Genomic DNA, 12,989 nt, shown 5'->3' with positions numbered 1-12,989 from the left:
GGAGGTGGTACAAGCGGCTACATTAAACACCTTCAAGAGCAAACTGGATGCTTATCTTGCTGGGATCCTCTGACCCCAGCTGACTTCCTGCCCTTTGGGCAGGGGGCTGGACTCGATGATCTTCCGAGGTCCCTTCCAGCCCTAATGTCTATGAAATCTATGAAATCATGCTGAGCAGGCACCTTGGCCACAGGGTCCTCCAGCCCTGTGGGCTTTGCTATGCTGTGCCACCTTGCCCATGTTGTGGAGATAAGAACGGTAAGCTGAAGGAGGGATGGGAAGCTCAGGGACCCTGGCTCCTGATATATCTGGAGCCATGGGAATGGCGGCCAGGTGGGACTGCAAATTAACCCCCCTCAGGCTGCATGTGGCCCATGAGCTGCAAGTTGGATGGGCCTGATGTCGTGCATAGCAGCTGCAGTGTTGTGGGGGCACACCAGACCCCTTGTCATCTTTCTTCTCAATTGTGATACATCTTTTGTTGAGGAATTGGATCTTAGTCTTCACTGGATATTTAAAAGAAGCGTTGGCCAGGCTTGAAGGAGGTATTTTGTTGGTGTCAATAGGTCACAAAGATGACAGAGCTGAAGATTTATTCTTGAAATTAAGTAAACTTCTCCATGCCCAAATAAGGACCTCAAATAAGGTATTTGATTTAGTACACTTTGGGGTTTGTGTATCTGGCAACTGGACAGTCAGGTCGGAGGAATCTCTAACCCTTCTAACCCCCGAAGATTCCTCATCTTAACATTTTGTTAACGAGTATAGCTCTATGCAAAACCAATAACTCCTAGTCATATAGGAGATAGAGGTAGAAATTATCCTACTGTGGTACTATAGGATAGGCTAGGCTTTAAAGGTAGGATATTAGGCTTTAAAGTTGTGATTTTATTTAAGGTTATTTCACAGATTTTCTGTAGCCCTGTGGTCCTTCTCCAGTCCTGCACGTTTGTATTCATGGTAACTAAGGCACCTCGATTTGCAGATGGATTATAGAAAAAATAATCCTTACGATGATTTTTAAATCATTTACATTTTTATTAAATAATATCACTCACACCATATACATGCTGATGGGGTGTTATATAATGTTTTATTTGATGATTTACATAACTTACGTTGTAGCTTCACATCATATGAGTAATTCAGCTATCCCAACCCTGTGCTGATAGTAATATGTATTCAACATAAATAAATGGTGGTCATGGAACAAGGAGCCACAGTTCATCCCTTTGTTTTGTTGTATCCTGTCTTACTTCCTTTGTACATTGTCTGTTTGATTTTGGTAGCTCTTGATTATGATGTGCTTAACAAAAGTTTGGTGCCATGTAAATAATAACTAATAATGATGATTCCTTATTATTATATGAAACTCATGTTTTTTCTTAGTTTTGTTAGAAAATCATGATTCTTACAGTTTAAACTTAAAATTTCAAAATGAAAGATATCAGATTCACCCAAAGAACCTTGTCTGCCTATGTCTGTAGACCAACACAGCTATAACCTACACCTCTGCAAAATGAAATTTGTGTGACAGAAAATGACAATGCAGGGAATGTTTGTATGAAGCACTGTAACATAAAGTCATTGAATGCTGTACAGTGTCACTTAAAAACCCTATCCAAAGCTTCTGGTTAAAATAGTACAGTGCACCTTACACAGCATGTAAATAAAATGGAAGCGTAGGAATAATATGAAAAATAATCTTAGAAATAGTTTCTTTTTTGGGGCTGAGAAGTGACTTCGAATGAAATCCTAGTTTAACTTGATTGATAGAGGTTACAGTGCTTTTTTTTTTCTTGAGTTCAGGTTCATTTATTCATTTGTAAATATTTGATTCTTAAAATTCTCTGTACGTCACCATTATCTTTTCTGTTATTTTTAGCTGTCGTTTACCAGTTTGAAGCAGAAGCTGGGTAGAGAAAAGCATGCTGGAAACAATAGGTAAGTTTTTATGTAACACTGTTTCTGGCCAATCTAAGTTTACGTGATAGAGCTATATAATTATATACGAGACAGTTGAGCTAAGTTTTGTCACGCACAGCTACTATAGTTAAAAAATACCTGATGCTTTTGTTGTCCTGTATTTTGTTTTGAATTACCTCCCAAATTTTGCATACAATCTACTTGATTTTTGAATATGGACTATTTACTATCATTGCCTGTTTTAATTTTATTTCACCTTTAGTAGTTATTAAAGCTGGTTGGAAAATGTTACCTTTTTTTGCAAAAAAATAATTTTATAAAGTCAACTGCTTTTTCTTAAATGTATTTTTAATACTGGCTGTTGAAATGTATCTGTAGTCATGATTCCTTCACCTCTCGTTTTCTGAACAGTCTAATCTGCAACTCCCCCTAGTTCTTGCATTGTCATCAACTTCAAACGGAATTTCACCAATGCAAATGAGAACAGATTTGGGCTGGTTTTTTAATATTTAAAATTTGAAAAAGTGACTAATGTAGAAAAAAAATCACTTCTGTTTTCTAGTTGGGGGAGATAGAAAAGTGATGTTTGAGTAGTCGGAAATGCCTGTATGTGCCCTTTTCTAAGCTGCTGCTGACTAATAATGAATATGCCTACAGATACACAAAGGGCCCTCCAGGCAGTGGAACGCCTGCAGGCAAAATTATGGGAACAAGGTGACACAGCAAATGAGGAGAAACTGAACTTACTTAAGTCAGTGCTGCAGAGCCCTCTCTTCAACCAGATTCTGAACCTTCAGACTTCTGTTCAGCAGCTGAGAGATCAGGTAGGAACAGCAGCATCCAAGGAAAAGGGGAGAAGTTAATAAGTTTTTGTAAAAGCCTGGCATAATTTGTTGTTGCTTGTTAACAGTTTAGAAATTGCATATTGACTGATAGAATAGTGAAAATTAAAGGCCTGATCCTAGGCCTAATCCTAAACCTGTTGAAATCCATCAAAAGATTCCCATTTACTTCAGTGGGTTTTGGGTCAAGTCCTAAATGCTAATGCATATGTATATATTTTCCTAGTTGTTTGCATATAGTATATTGATGTATGCTAAATGATGGCCTTATCTGGAAAGGTAGCAGAAGGTTGACTTCTAATAAATTCAAAATAAAAGAAAGATAAACCGCTAAGGACACAATGAAGAAGCATTTAATTTTTAAGACCTGTGACTTGTGATCCACTTCCCTCTTGGCAGTTTGGTAGTATAGAAACACCATTTTCATGGAAATTTCAGATCACTGGCAATAGTGGGATTATTTCCTTATATAGCAGTAACAGATAATAGGCAACAAAAAAGCATAGAAGAGGATGTTAATTTTTTTTTACTTTATCAGCAGATATAAAAAATCCCTGAATATGGTTATAATAGATTGATTAGTTTCTCCTTGATGTCATGAGAAAGATATATTGAGTATAAAAAGTAGTTTTTAATACTGTATTTGCTTGAATCCAGGAGGGGTTCCCCTTGCTATTTAACATGGAGAAAAAGGCAGCGGGGCTGGGGGGGTGCAGCTAGCAGGGGAAGGAAGTAGTGGGGAAGACAAGGTGGCAAGGGGTAAGGTGTGGAGGGGCAAGGCACAGGGGTCAGGCTGTTTGACCCCTTCCCCCACCACCTGCCCTCCCACTGTCTCATGCACTGCCCTCTACTGCCTGCTCTGCCACTTGCCCCCCTACCACCTGCCTCCACTGCCACCCCTACTATCTGGCTCCTGCCACTGCTTTTCTGATACAGCAATGGGAGGGATGAATTCAAGATAACCCTCCAATAATTAGATTCTGTACATGGAAAATTGTAACAGATTTACAAAGTTTCTGTACATGGAAACTTGTAACAGATTTATAAAGTTTCCATGTATAGACTCTAATTATTGTGGGATTGTATTAAATTCAGAGTAATCTTGGAGTCAGGTAAATACTGTAAGTGACTGTTAAAACCAGGATATGCATCCATCTTTGCAGCTAGCCATTCCACAGATTCATGAGAGAGGGCCTGGACAAGGCTTTTTCTGTAGAAATTCCGTAATCCATTTTTGGTCAGCTAGTGCATCAGGGATAGTTGGAAGAAGCAGTTCCTGCATTCTGAATTACTGTGGCACTGAGGTTGAATCTGGCCCCTATATCAGAGTGCAACTTAAAAACCCCTTTTATCCTTGCTTCTATTACAACTGAGCAGTAGCTGACACAACCTGGCTGTTAGTTATTTCCTGTAGTTCTGGAATTCATCTTCATGTATTATAACCAGATTACAAGCACATTGGTATATTATTTACAGTATCATACTTCAGTGCGCATTTCACTCTTTATATTCTTGGTACTGAGAAACTAGATTGTCACCTTAGACTGCTACTGCAACAGCAACAACAAAATGCTCAGAAAAAAAAGCGTTGACATTCTGATGTGAACATAGTGCATGTGTTGATTTTTACCATTACTGAAGGGAAATTTAACACTGACATAAACAAAACACGCACACAGTGAATTAATTACATGACTGATATCTGAGGGAGCCTACCGTTTGAAATGGAGGTGTGCCTTGAACTGTTACCAGTAGTTTACTAAAAGGGCAAATGGAATTTTTACCTTTGTGTGGCGTGGTTAGATAAAATAGATTCATTCCTCTTTCCTTAAATGTTTTAGGTTAGGGTATTTAATCAAATCTATAACTTAATGCCATTGAAAAGAGATAGTCAAAGATTCACCTGCAGCATATACCTGTCATTGCACCCCTTTATTTATGTGTGTGATTATCATGGTGATGTATGCCAGGTTGATGATTTTAATGTCATTTACTGCTTGAATACCTAACAGGCTGCTTTCATGTGAGACAACCAGGTCTGCATGTATCTGAAAAAATGACTGCATATGTAAATACAGGTGTACTGTTGTGCACAGATCTGGGTCATCTCCCTGCATCTCTCTACAGCTTAGATGCAGTTTTAAAATAGAGCCTGGAACTGTCTGTGTTTTCTTTGTGCCTTATTTAAATAATTATAAATAATTCTACTGATTTGTTTGAAAAAGAAAAGAAGAAAGAAAGTAAAACAAGTTTAAGAAAATAAAATTAAATGAGATCTGAGTTGCTCTAGGAATTGTGAAGCCTTTAGTTTATCCAAAGATAATCTTTTGGACTTTTTAAATAAATTTAATTTATACGTCTTGTATTCCCTGGCTGAAGCTACTGGCTAGTACAGGGGCAGGAAAAATATGGCCCACAGGCCAGATCTGACCCTTCAGGCACATTCATCCAGCCTGTGGCGCCCTCCAATGAGTAGCACCCCATCCAGCTCTTTTGCCCATGAGAGTGAGAGCAAGGTGCCCACATATACAGACTCCCAACATACCCTATTGTAGCTCACTCCCACCCTCGTGGGCAGAAGGGGCTGGCCCAGCCAGCCAGCAGCAGGGTTCCAGGCAGGGCTGCTGCTGCTGCAATCCCTGGGGACTTGATCAGCTTCCCCAGTGTCCTGCTTACTCTGGGCATCAGGTAGGAAAGTGGTGGGGACTGGGGCAGAGCTGCAGCTAGGTGGGAGCGTGGGGCTAGGCCTGGCGGTAATACAGAACCTGTGCACAGAGGGCAGCAGCAGCACAGAGCTTGGATGGGCAGAGTGTGGGTGTGAGGGAGAGTGTGGGGGGATGGGGGACCCCCCCCCCCCACCCCCGGGGGTGGGGGGGAGGGGCCCCCCCCCCCCCCACTCCCATCATGGAACGCAGCAACAACAGCAGGCAGGGGCACTCAGGGTGTTCATGCCCAGCGCAGGCACTGGTGCCCAGTGTTGTACAGCTCCAGCCAACACTGCACATCGCAGTGAGGTGCAGCCCTTGCTTGACTGTCTCTATTGCTGGTGCTGGTGCTCCCTGACGCAGCTCCTGCACTTGTGCTGCATGGGAGGGAAGACCTGAAGGGGGTGGGAAGGGCAGCTGGCTCTAGCGAGTGTGCACGATGGTGAGTGCCAGTGATAGAGACGGCCTGGCGGGGGCTGTGCTCCTCGCTTCAATGTGCAATGCTAGCTGGAGCTGCGAAATGCCAGGTACCAGTGCCTGTGCCGGGCATGAGCGCCCCAAGCTGCTGCTGCTGCTACTTCTGTTTGCTGTGGCTGGGGGGGCTCAGCGGCGGGGGGGGGGGGGGGGGGGGGGGTCCCCAGAACCCTCACCCTCCCTCACACCCCACAGATGTCACATACCCACACCCTGTCCCCACAATCCCCCACATATACACAATCCCCAACATCCCCTATGCCACCCACACTGCCCACACAATATACAAGACTAAGACTTCAGCTTTTAGTTATTCTGCAATCACCTTTATGTACGGTATGCAAGCACAAATCATGACAAAAATATTTTTTGTAATAAAACTAAAATATGTTATAGTAGGTGTTTGACTTTTAGTGTATGATTTGGGGTTTTTTTTGTTTCTAAGATGGCAACTCTCCCCCGCAAAAGGAGTAAGGGGAGGGACTTCCCATGGCAAAGGTCAGGGGTCAGGAGCGGGACTTCTGGTCCCAACATGGCAACCAGGGGGCAGGGAACTGTCAAAGGGCGGGGCAACCCCTGTGGCTCTTGAAAGCTCACCAAATCTCGTGAACTGGTCCTCCACCCAAAATAATTGCCTGCCCCTGGGCTAGTAATAATTCCAGGAAAAAAAGTGTACAACCTTCCTAGCTTCACTGTAGTAGGCTTTGCAAGGCAGTGCAGGATTCCTTTGTTGTTTGAGCTCTGGGCTTCTGTTGAGAAATGAAGTCAAATAGTGCTAAAATGCAGGATGGTTTCATTTTGTGGCCTATTGCTGTAATGAATGTGCCAAATTTATTTTCAATTTTGATGTGACCTGAATTGAGATTTGAACACTGGGGAAGCTGAGCGGTCCCTATCTTGATAACCTGAAAGGAGAAGAAAAGGTGTGTTAACCTGTTCATTACTTAAAAATGCCTGTGATGCTTATGGGCTTAATTTACATACTAATTACTAGAGCAGTGCTTCTCAAACTTTTCCTCAGCGTGACCCCATTTATGACCCCATTTTCTCAACATGGCCCCTGATTTCCAACCCTCAACCCCCCACCACCCCAGGTGGCCCTCACTTCACACCCACAGTCCTCTGCCCTCCCCAGCACGCCCAAGGCCTGTGGCTGCCCCCCGTGGGAGCCAGTGGCAGCTGCAGCTGACTGTAGAGCCTGGTTTCTCTGCCCCCCCGCAGGCAGCACTCCCGGAGTGGAGCCCGTGGTGGGGGAGGATGCAGGCTGCCCACTGCAGGCTTGGGGCTCCCCACCCTGCTGCCCTCCTCCCCAGGGCTCTGTGGCCCAGTGGGCAGGACCCAGTATGGGAGGGAGGGAGCACTGTGCCGCCATGGTTGCCAAGTTGAGGTGCCCCCTGCTCACCTGGCAGCAACGTGGGCACAAATCGCACCACTGCTGCTACTGTGCCTCACCTTGGTGGCCATGGTGGTATGGCATGCCTTTCCACAGTGGGTCCCACCTGCTGGGCAGCAGAGAAGGCTCCTGCCTGGAGCTGGCCTGGCCCAGTTGCAGCCCCGCACTCTGCTGTAGGTGCAGAAATCTCAGGGGGCATGTTTGTTATGACCCCATCTGCTGATGTTGCAATCCTATTTGAGGTCACAACCCATAGTTTGGGAACTGCTGCACTAGATACTTCCTAACTATTCAAGAAAGACTCTGTGCTCTAAAAATCTCTAAGGCAGAATGAACAAATAGACAGATGTAACAATTGTATTGATATCCAAGCATACCAGTACTATCTGTTATGATGCCACTATTACTTCTGAATGACTCTAGCAGTACAGGTGTAGCAAAGCTTTTCCAACTTTAGCCTTGTTTCATTCAAAGTTAGGGTGCATTAGCTAACTGGTCTTGCTACAGGAATGTAAGACCTAACAGATAGGCACAACTCGTCCATATTCCCGAACCACAGCTTCCCCCTCCTCTTTCAATATGATTCAAATGTATGTTTGCCCATACCCAAAGTTATGAGAAGAGGAACACTGATGCCAATTTATGTGCCAGTCAAACTGGTCTAGTGCAAGTAGCATAGAAGTGGTACTGAGGTACTATTTTAACTGGGAATACGTTTTTCATTAGGTGCATAGACTTACCGGAGACCTCTCAAGTTTCTCTTTGTGCTGAAACCTTTGGCTTTTCCTGGCTGATTTTCTCTTTGTTTTATTGTTGTTGTGCATTGCCTTTTAGCAGGGGACTCAAATATCTATTAGTAGGTGACTATTTGCTATATATTATTATTTTTTAATTAAAATAAGCCAAAGTTTAAATTGCCCAATTTATCTTACAATGCAAAATTAGGAGGTTGAGTGGGAAAAAGTCGGAACCAAACTAAACTGAATGTATTTTTTTTTAGTGTGAAACAGTAAAATCATGCTTTCAAGCACTTTATTTCCATTTAAGGATACTATAACAACCGTAATGTTTTTCCCTCTTGGTATACTCATTCGTTATTGAATGTTTGCTTTTTGATGTTGAGACTACAGAACAAGCTCAATATTTGAAGATAAGGAAGCAACTAGAAAAATGTGTCTGCTGCTTTATTGAACTCAAGTGTTAAATAATTTTATTTATTCATTTATTTTTTACTATTTAAAAATGTGACACAAAGTAATAGCCACTACTGGTATTTCTCTCCTCTCTTCTTTGTGTCTCTCTCTGAGCTTCCCTCCCTCCTCCACCTCAAGCTCAAGCAAGGCACAGCTAATGAGAAAAATCCCTTCCTTTGCTGGGCTACATTCCTCAGATTTTTTCTTTGCAAGTTTGACCATAGATGTTACATATAAATCATGGAAAATACCTCTCACAATGCAGGCAAATGCTGTCTGGTACATTGTTGTTGGGGGCTCTACATAGGCCCTGTAGTGCTTTACAGTATAAATCTATATAACAAAGAAATTAAAGGCAAACACAGGAAAACTACTACTTTTTCCTGTTAGGGGCCACTCAGCAAGTAAAATTCCTCCAAAGGATTACACAAAAGAAGCACTTGCAATTACTAGACTGCTGTCTCTTCACTACAGTACTAATTGTTTACTAGACCCTGTCATTTGATCCAAGGCTTTCACATGCTTATAAAAACTAATTTGGGAAAAGATCAGTGTCGTCCCCCCAACCCAACCCAACCCTGCTCCTATCCCCACATCTCTCACCTGTGATCTGCTTTACTACTGTGCTGTACACAAGCTCTTAGAGTTCTTAAGTGAGGTATAAGGGGTAGTAATCATTTGGACCAGGCTACCCAGGAGAAGGTACAGATTCCACTGGAGGTTTGTGCCTCCAGGTACCTAGCTGTAGTGTTTACAGGTAACTTGCATGAACCAGTATAAGCAGCTGGTATGTATTGTTATGGTGCTTGGATGGTGCCAGCTGTTAGGGGGCCAGTTCTTTGGGCCTTTTTTGTGGGCTTTCCCTATGAAAGACAAAACAAAGAAAAAACTGGAAAGGGGACCATACAGAGAGTACTTTACTTTTAGCATTCCCCTGGCATTTTTAAAATGTATATATACTTTATTTTCTTTTGCAGTGCTATGATACATAAAAACACTTAACTTGTAAGAGGCCTAATTTTAAGAGGCATAAAAATGCTGACTATGTTCCTTTAATGTTGGTGTGCCTTTGACATGACTGGAATAGAACATTTTTTATTTAAAGCATTTTGAACAATAAAATTAAAGCAGTATTTGATTGCATTTTGAGTCTATGTGGCTGTAACATAAGTTTTATCATATTGTGTGGTATCAGTGAATTTTCGTCTGTACCCAGATGACGTTAATATTGCAGATGTTACGTATAGTAAAGGGAAAGCCAATCAAGACAAATTAGCATTAGCCAAATTATAGAACAAAGCAATATTCCTTCACATGGTACTTAAATAATTATAGTACCATACAGTTACTTCATGATGGAGTTAAAGTGATTTTTATTACTTCCAAGTAGTACAAATTAATATTTGATAAAAAAAAAAAAAATTCTTACAAGCACAGGGGCATCATCTTTCTTGAGATACCTACTAGCATCTTAATGTTCTCTGTGGAATGATCTCTATTTTTATGATTAGGGATATGAAGTAAGCAACTAACTACCACAGTAAGAAGTTGAGAATTTCAAAAGAAAAGATTTGTAAATGTGAAACATTTATTATTTGCAGGCAGTGATTGCTTCTGTTAAAATTAGTAATTTCATGGAATTTGTAAACAGCAGCAGATGACCTTCTATTTGGACTAGTCATTTTGGATTTGTTTAGAAGTTCCTCAAATAATTTATGTTTGTTATACATGTAGTTAGCTAGTAGTCTTCAGGAATGGTTCTAACCATCCTGGTCAAATGCAAAAGTGATAGTGAGGTATCCAGGTTGTGATAGTAATACACTTTTATGAAAAAGTAAACACCTCCCTGGAGCTGAATATCACAGAGGAAAAGCTAAAAGGAAAGCCAAAGTTTGTGAAACAAAGTTAAGTACTTTTAAGATTGTGGAAATTAACTCTTTAGCCTCCAACTGATACTTTGGAATCTTCTACTTATGAATGATCACTCAACCAAGATATTGGTACTCCCACTTTTGAAAATAACATATAGAAAAAGAAAATTTATTTCTAATAGTTCCAGCAAATCTGAAAAAAGAGAATGAGAGGACAGTGTTGTCACCATTGATACATCTGGATATGGAAATATTTTGGAGCAATAACTTGATGTAAATGCACAGTTATATAAAGAATATGGGGAAGTCTACAGAGGAGGAAACTGACCATTGCTGTGAAAGATCCTGCTAAATGGTCGGCAACCTGTGATGGAGTCTGTCTGTTGCTTGTGAATGTGGGCCAGTACAAATTGTAAGGAAGTTTCTCTGGATAGTTATGGAAGAAAATTTTCAGCCTTCCATTTCTTATGCCAGTTTTTCACTTGAGCAGAATCTGTCTATTACTTCATTTACTTGTGATTTCAGAGTAATGGTATTGGAGACTGGAAAAATGTATTGAGTATCCTAGTGAAAAAAGAAAAATCTGTAGATCATAGGAACAGCTATCATTTGTGGAAAGACTTAGAAATTCTCTTATAAAACATCAGTAAACTGTTTTTTATTTGAGCAGGCTGTACCGATGAGAAAATGATTCCTTTTAAGGTTCAACAGACCAAGTGTATTCATTTCCCAATAGCAAATTTTTGAAATCTGTGGAGTTTCTTGGGAAATATGACCTTGTATGAAAGAACATCCCCATTGAAATGTGTCAAAGGAAATGTACAAATGCTACCTGGGCAAAACTATTTAAACCAATGTTATTAAAATTCTTGGATATGTGATCAAGAAGGAAATCATTTCTTCCTTGAAAGAGGGCAAGTATTATTCTGTTTCACTATACTGAAGACATTAGTAGACATGCAGATGACTTTGGTTAGTTAGATTGATTCTGAAAAAGCAGAAAATATGGTAGAGGGGACACAATTAGTATGAAAGAACATTTCTTTTGATTTTTGAACATGCTGCCAGTAGCATGGTAGAGTAGAAGTTAACATTGCAAGTTGAGGTAAGTTAAGTAAAACGAAGCAGTATGAAGTGAACTATTCATCCTCTTACATGCCTTGAAGGTTTCCTTATAAACTACTGTTCTGGTAAGGGTTGCATGAGTATCCTGACTGAGACTGAGGAACTGCTTGATGACTTGGAAATTGAAGCTAGTTTTCCATGAGAAAAATAATTTAGAGTACAAGCCAGAAAGAGAATGTTTGATTTTTGAGGTAAAAGGTAAACTATTACCTAATTCAGAAGATAACTAGAAAGTTCATTTCTTTATGTTTTGAATACTATTATGCAGTCACCTGAAGAAATATTTTTACAACTTTCAGCAGCAGCACAAGCTATTCTGTTTTTTGTATGATTATGAAACATTAAGGATACCTCACAAAGAATTATTTATATTTGAGATGCGTCTCATACCAGTGCATTATTTTAAGAAAAGCATGGTAAAATGGACATTAATTCCAAGATGCGTCTCACATTAGTATTCTAGATCTTAGCAATAAACTTCTAACTTTTGGTAGGTAACTGAAATATGAAACAAGTGCAAAATGTCACGTTAGCCTTTCTGAGAAAAGTAAGGTTTTGTCCCAAATCTGTCCATTGTGTTCAAGATTCTATTAAATATTGGTTATAACAGTTGCAAGCAGAGAATGCAGATTTTTAAAACTTAGTCATATTTATGTTCTGCCATAGCTCAGTCACAGTTGGAGGATCTTTCTTTAATTTCAGTTGAAAGCCAAATTATGGAGTATAGATTTGAAGGTTGCCAACCGCAAGTTTGTGTGTAATAAAGCAAACAATAGAAATTCATTTCAGATGCTGTCCGACCATTCCTAATCAGTGAAGGATTGGCCTGGTGTTTGATTTTTCAAATTCGTTCTTAAATAAGAATACATAACGTTAAGGTCTGTACCATTGATAGTATATATTATCTTCAGTACGGTGAAGATAACCATGAAAGGCTGGTAGAGAACAGGGAGATGAAAGAAGCTACAAAAGTCGGGTATACAACAATAATGGGTGACTCCAATTAGCTTCATGTAGACTGAGTATATCTCTTCTCTGTGTGTGATTCAGAGAGAAAATTTCTAAATTTCTTATTTTAATTATTGCTTTTTAGAACAACCAGTTCTGGGGCTGAAAGAAGTGAATCAACTTGATTTCATTCTTAGTAGTCTATGGTTTGAGCATTTTGTATAGCTGAGCTTCTGTGTAAGGTGACCATAATATAATGAAATCCAACATCCTTATAAGAAAAAATACAGCACAGAAATGCTCCACAAAATATTTAACTTTAAAATGAGGAACTACACAAAAATGGTGAAGCTAGTTTATCATCTAAATGCAAATGCCTCAAACCTGTGTGTGCCCGCCTCTGCTCAACCAGGCGCTCTCGAGCTGCCTTCGCTCGGGCGGCCGTTCTAGCTTGCCCCGAGCCTACGAGAGGGCCCCGGGAGGTATCGCGGATAGTGTCTGGAGGGCCCCCA

The 12,989-nt window shown here is 40.6% G+C and overlaps 1 protein-coding gene across 10 annotated transcripts in view; it reads left to right on the top strand.

Annotated features, from left to right (window-relative positions):
- Window positions 1-12,989, top strand: part of MPDZ (multiple PDZ domain crumbs cell polarity complex component) — a 138,169-nt gene that overhangs the window by 17,865 nt on the left and 107,315 nt on the right. For all 10 annotated transcript variants that reach the window (XM_014520680.2, XM_025206084.1, XM_025206082.1 and 7 more), the window contains exons 2-3: window positions 1,886-1,944; window positions 2,584-2,750. In XM_014520680.2, the coding sequence (XP_014376166.1) occupies window positions 1,929-1,944; window positions 2,584-2,750 (183 nt within the window). In that variant the 5' untranslated portion in view covers window positions 1,886-1,928. The remainder of the gene's footprint in view (window positions 1-1,885; window positions 1,945-2,583; window positions 2,751-12,989) is intronic.

The sequence above is a fragment of the Alligator sinensis genome, unplaced genomic scaffold (genome assembly GCF_000455745.1).
Source record: "Alligator sinensis unplaced genomic scaffold, ASM45574v1 scaffold798_1, whole genome shotgun sequence".
Taxonomy (NCBI): domain Eukaryota; kingdom Metazoa; phylum Chordata; order Crocodylia; family Alligatoridae; genus Alligator; species Alligator sinensis.
The sequence above is the reverse complement of the archived record's forward strand: the minus strand, read 5'-3'. Positions and strand labels throughout refer to the sequence as shown.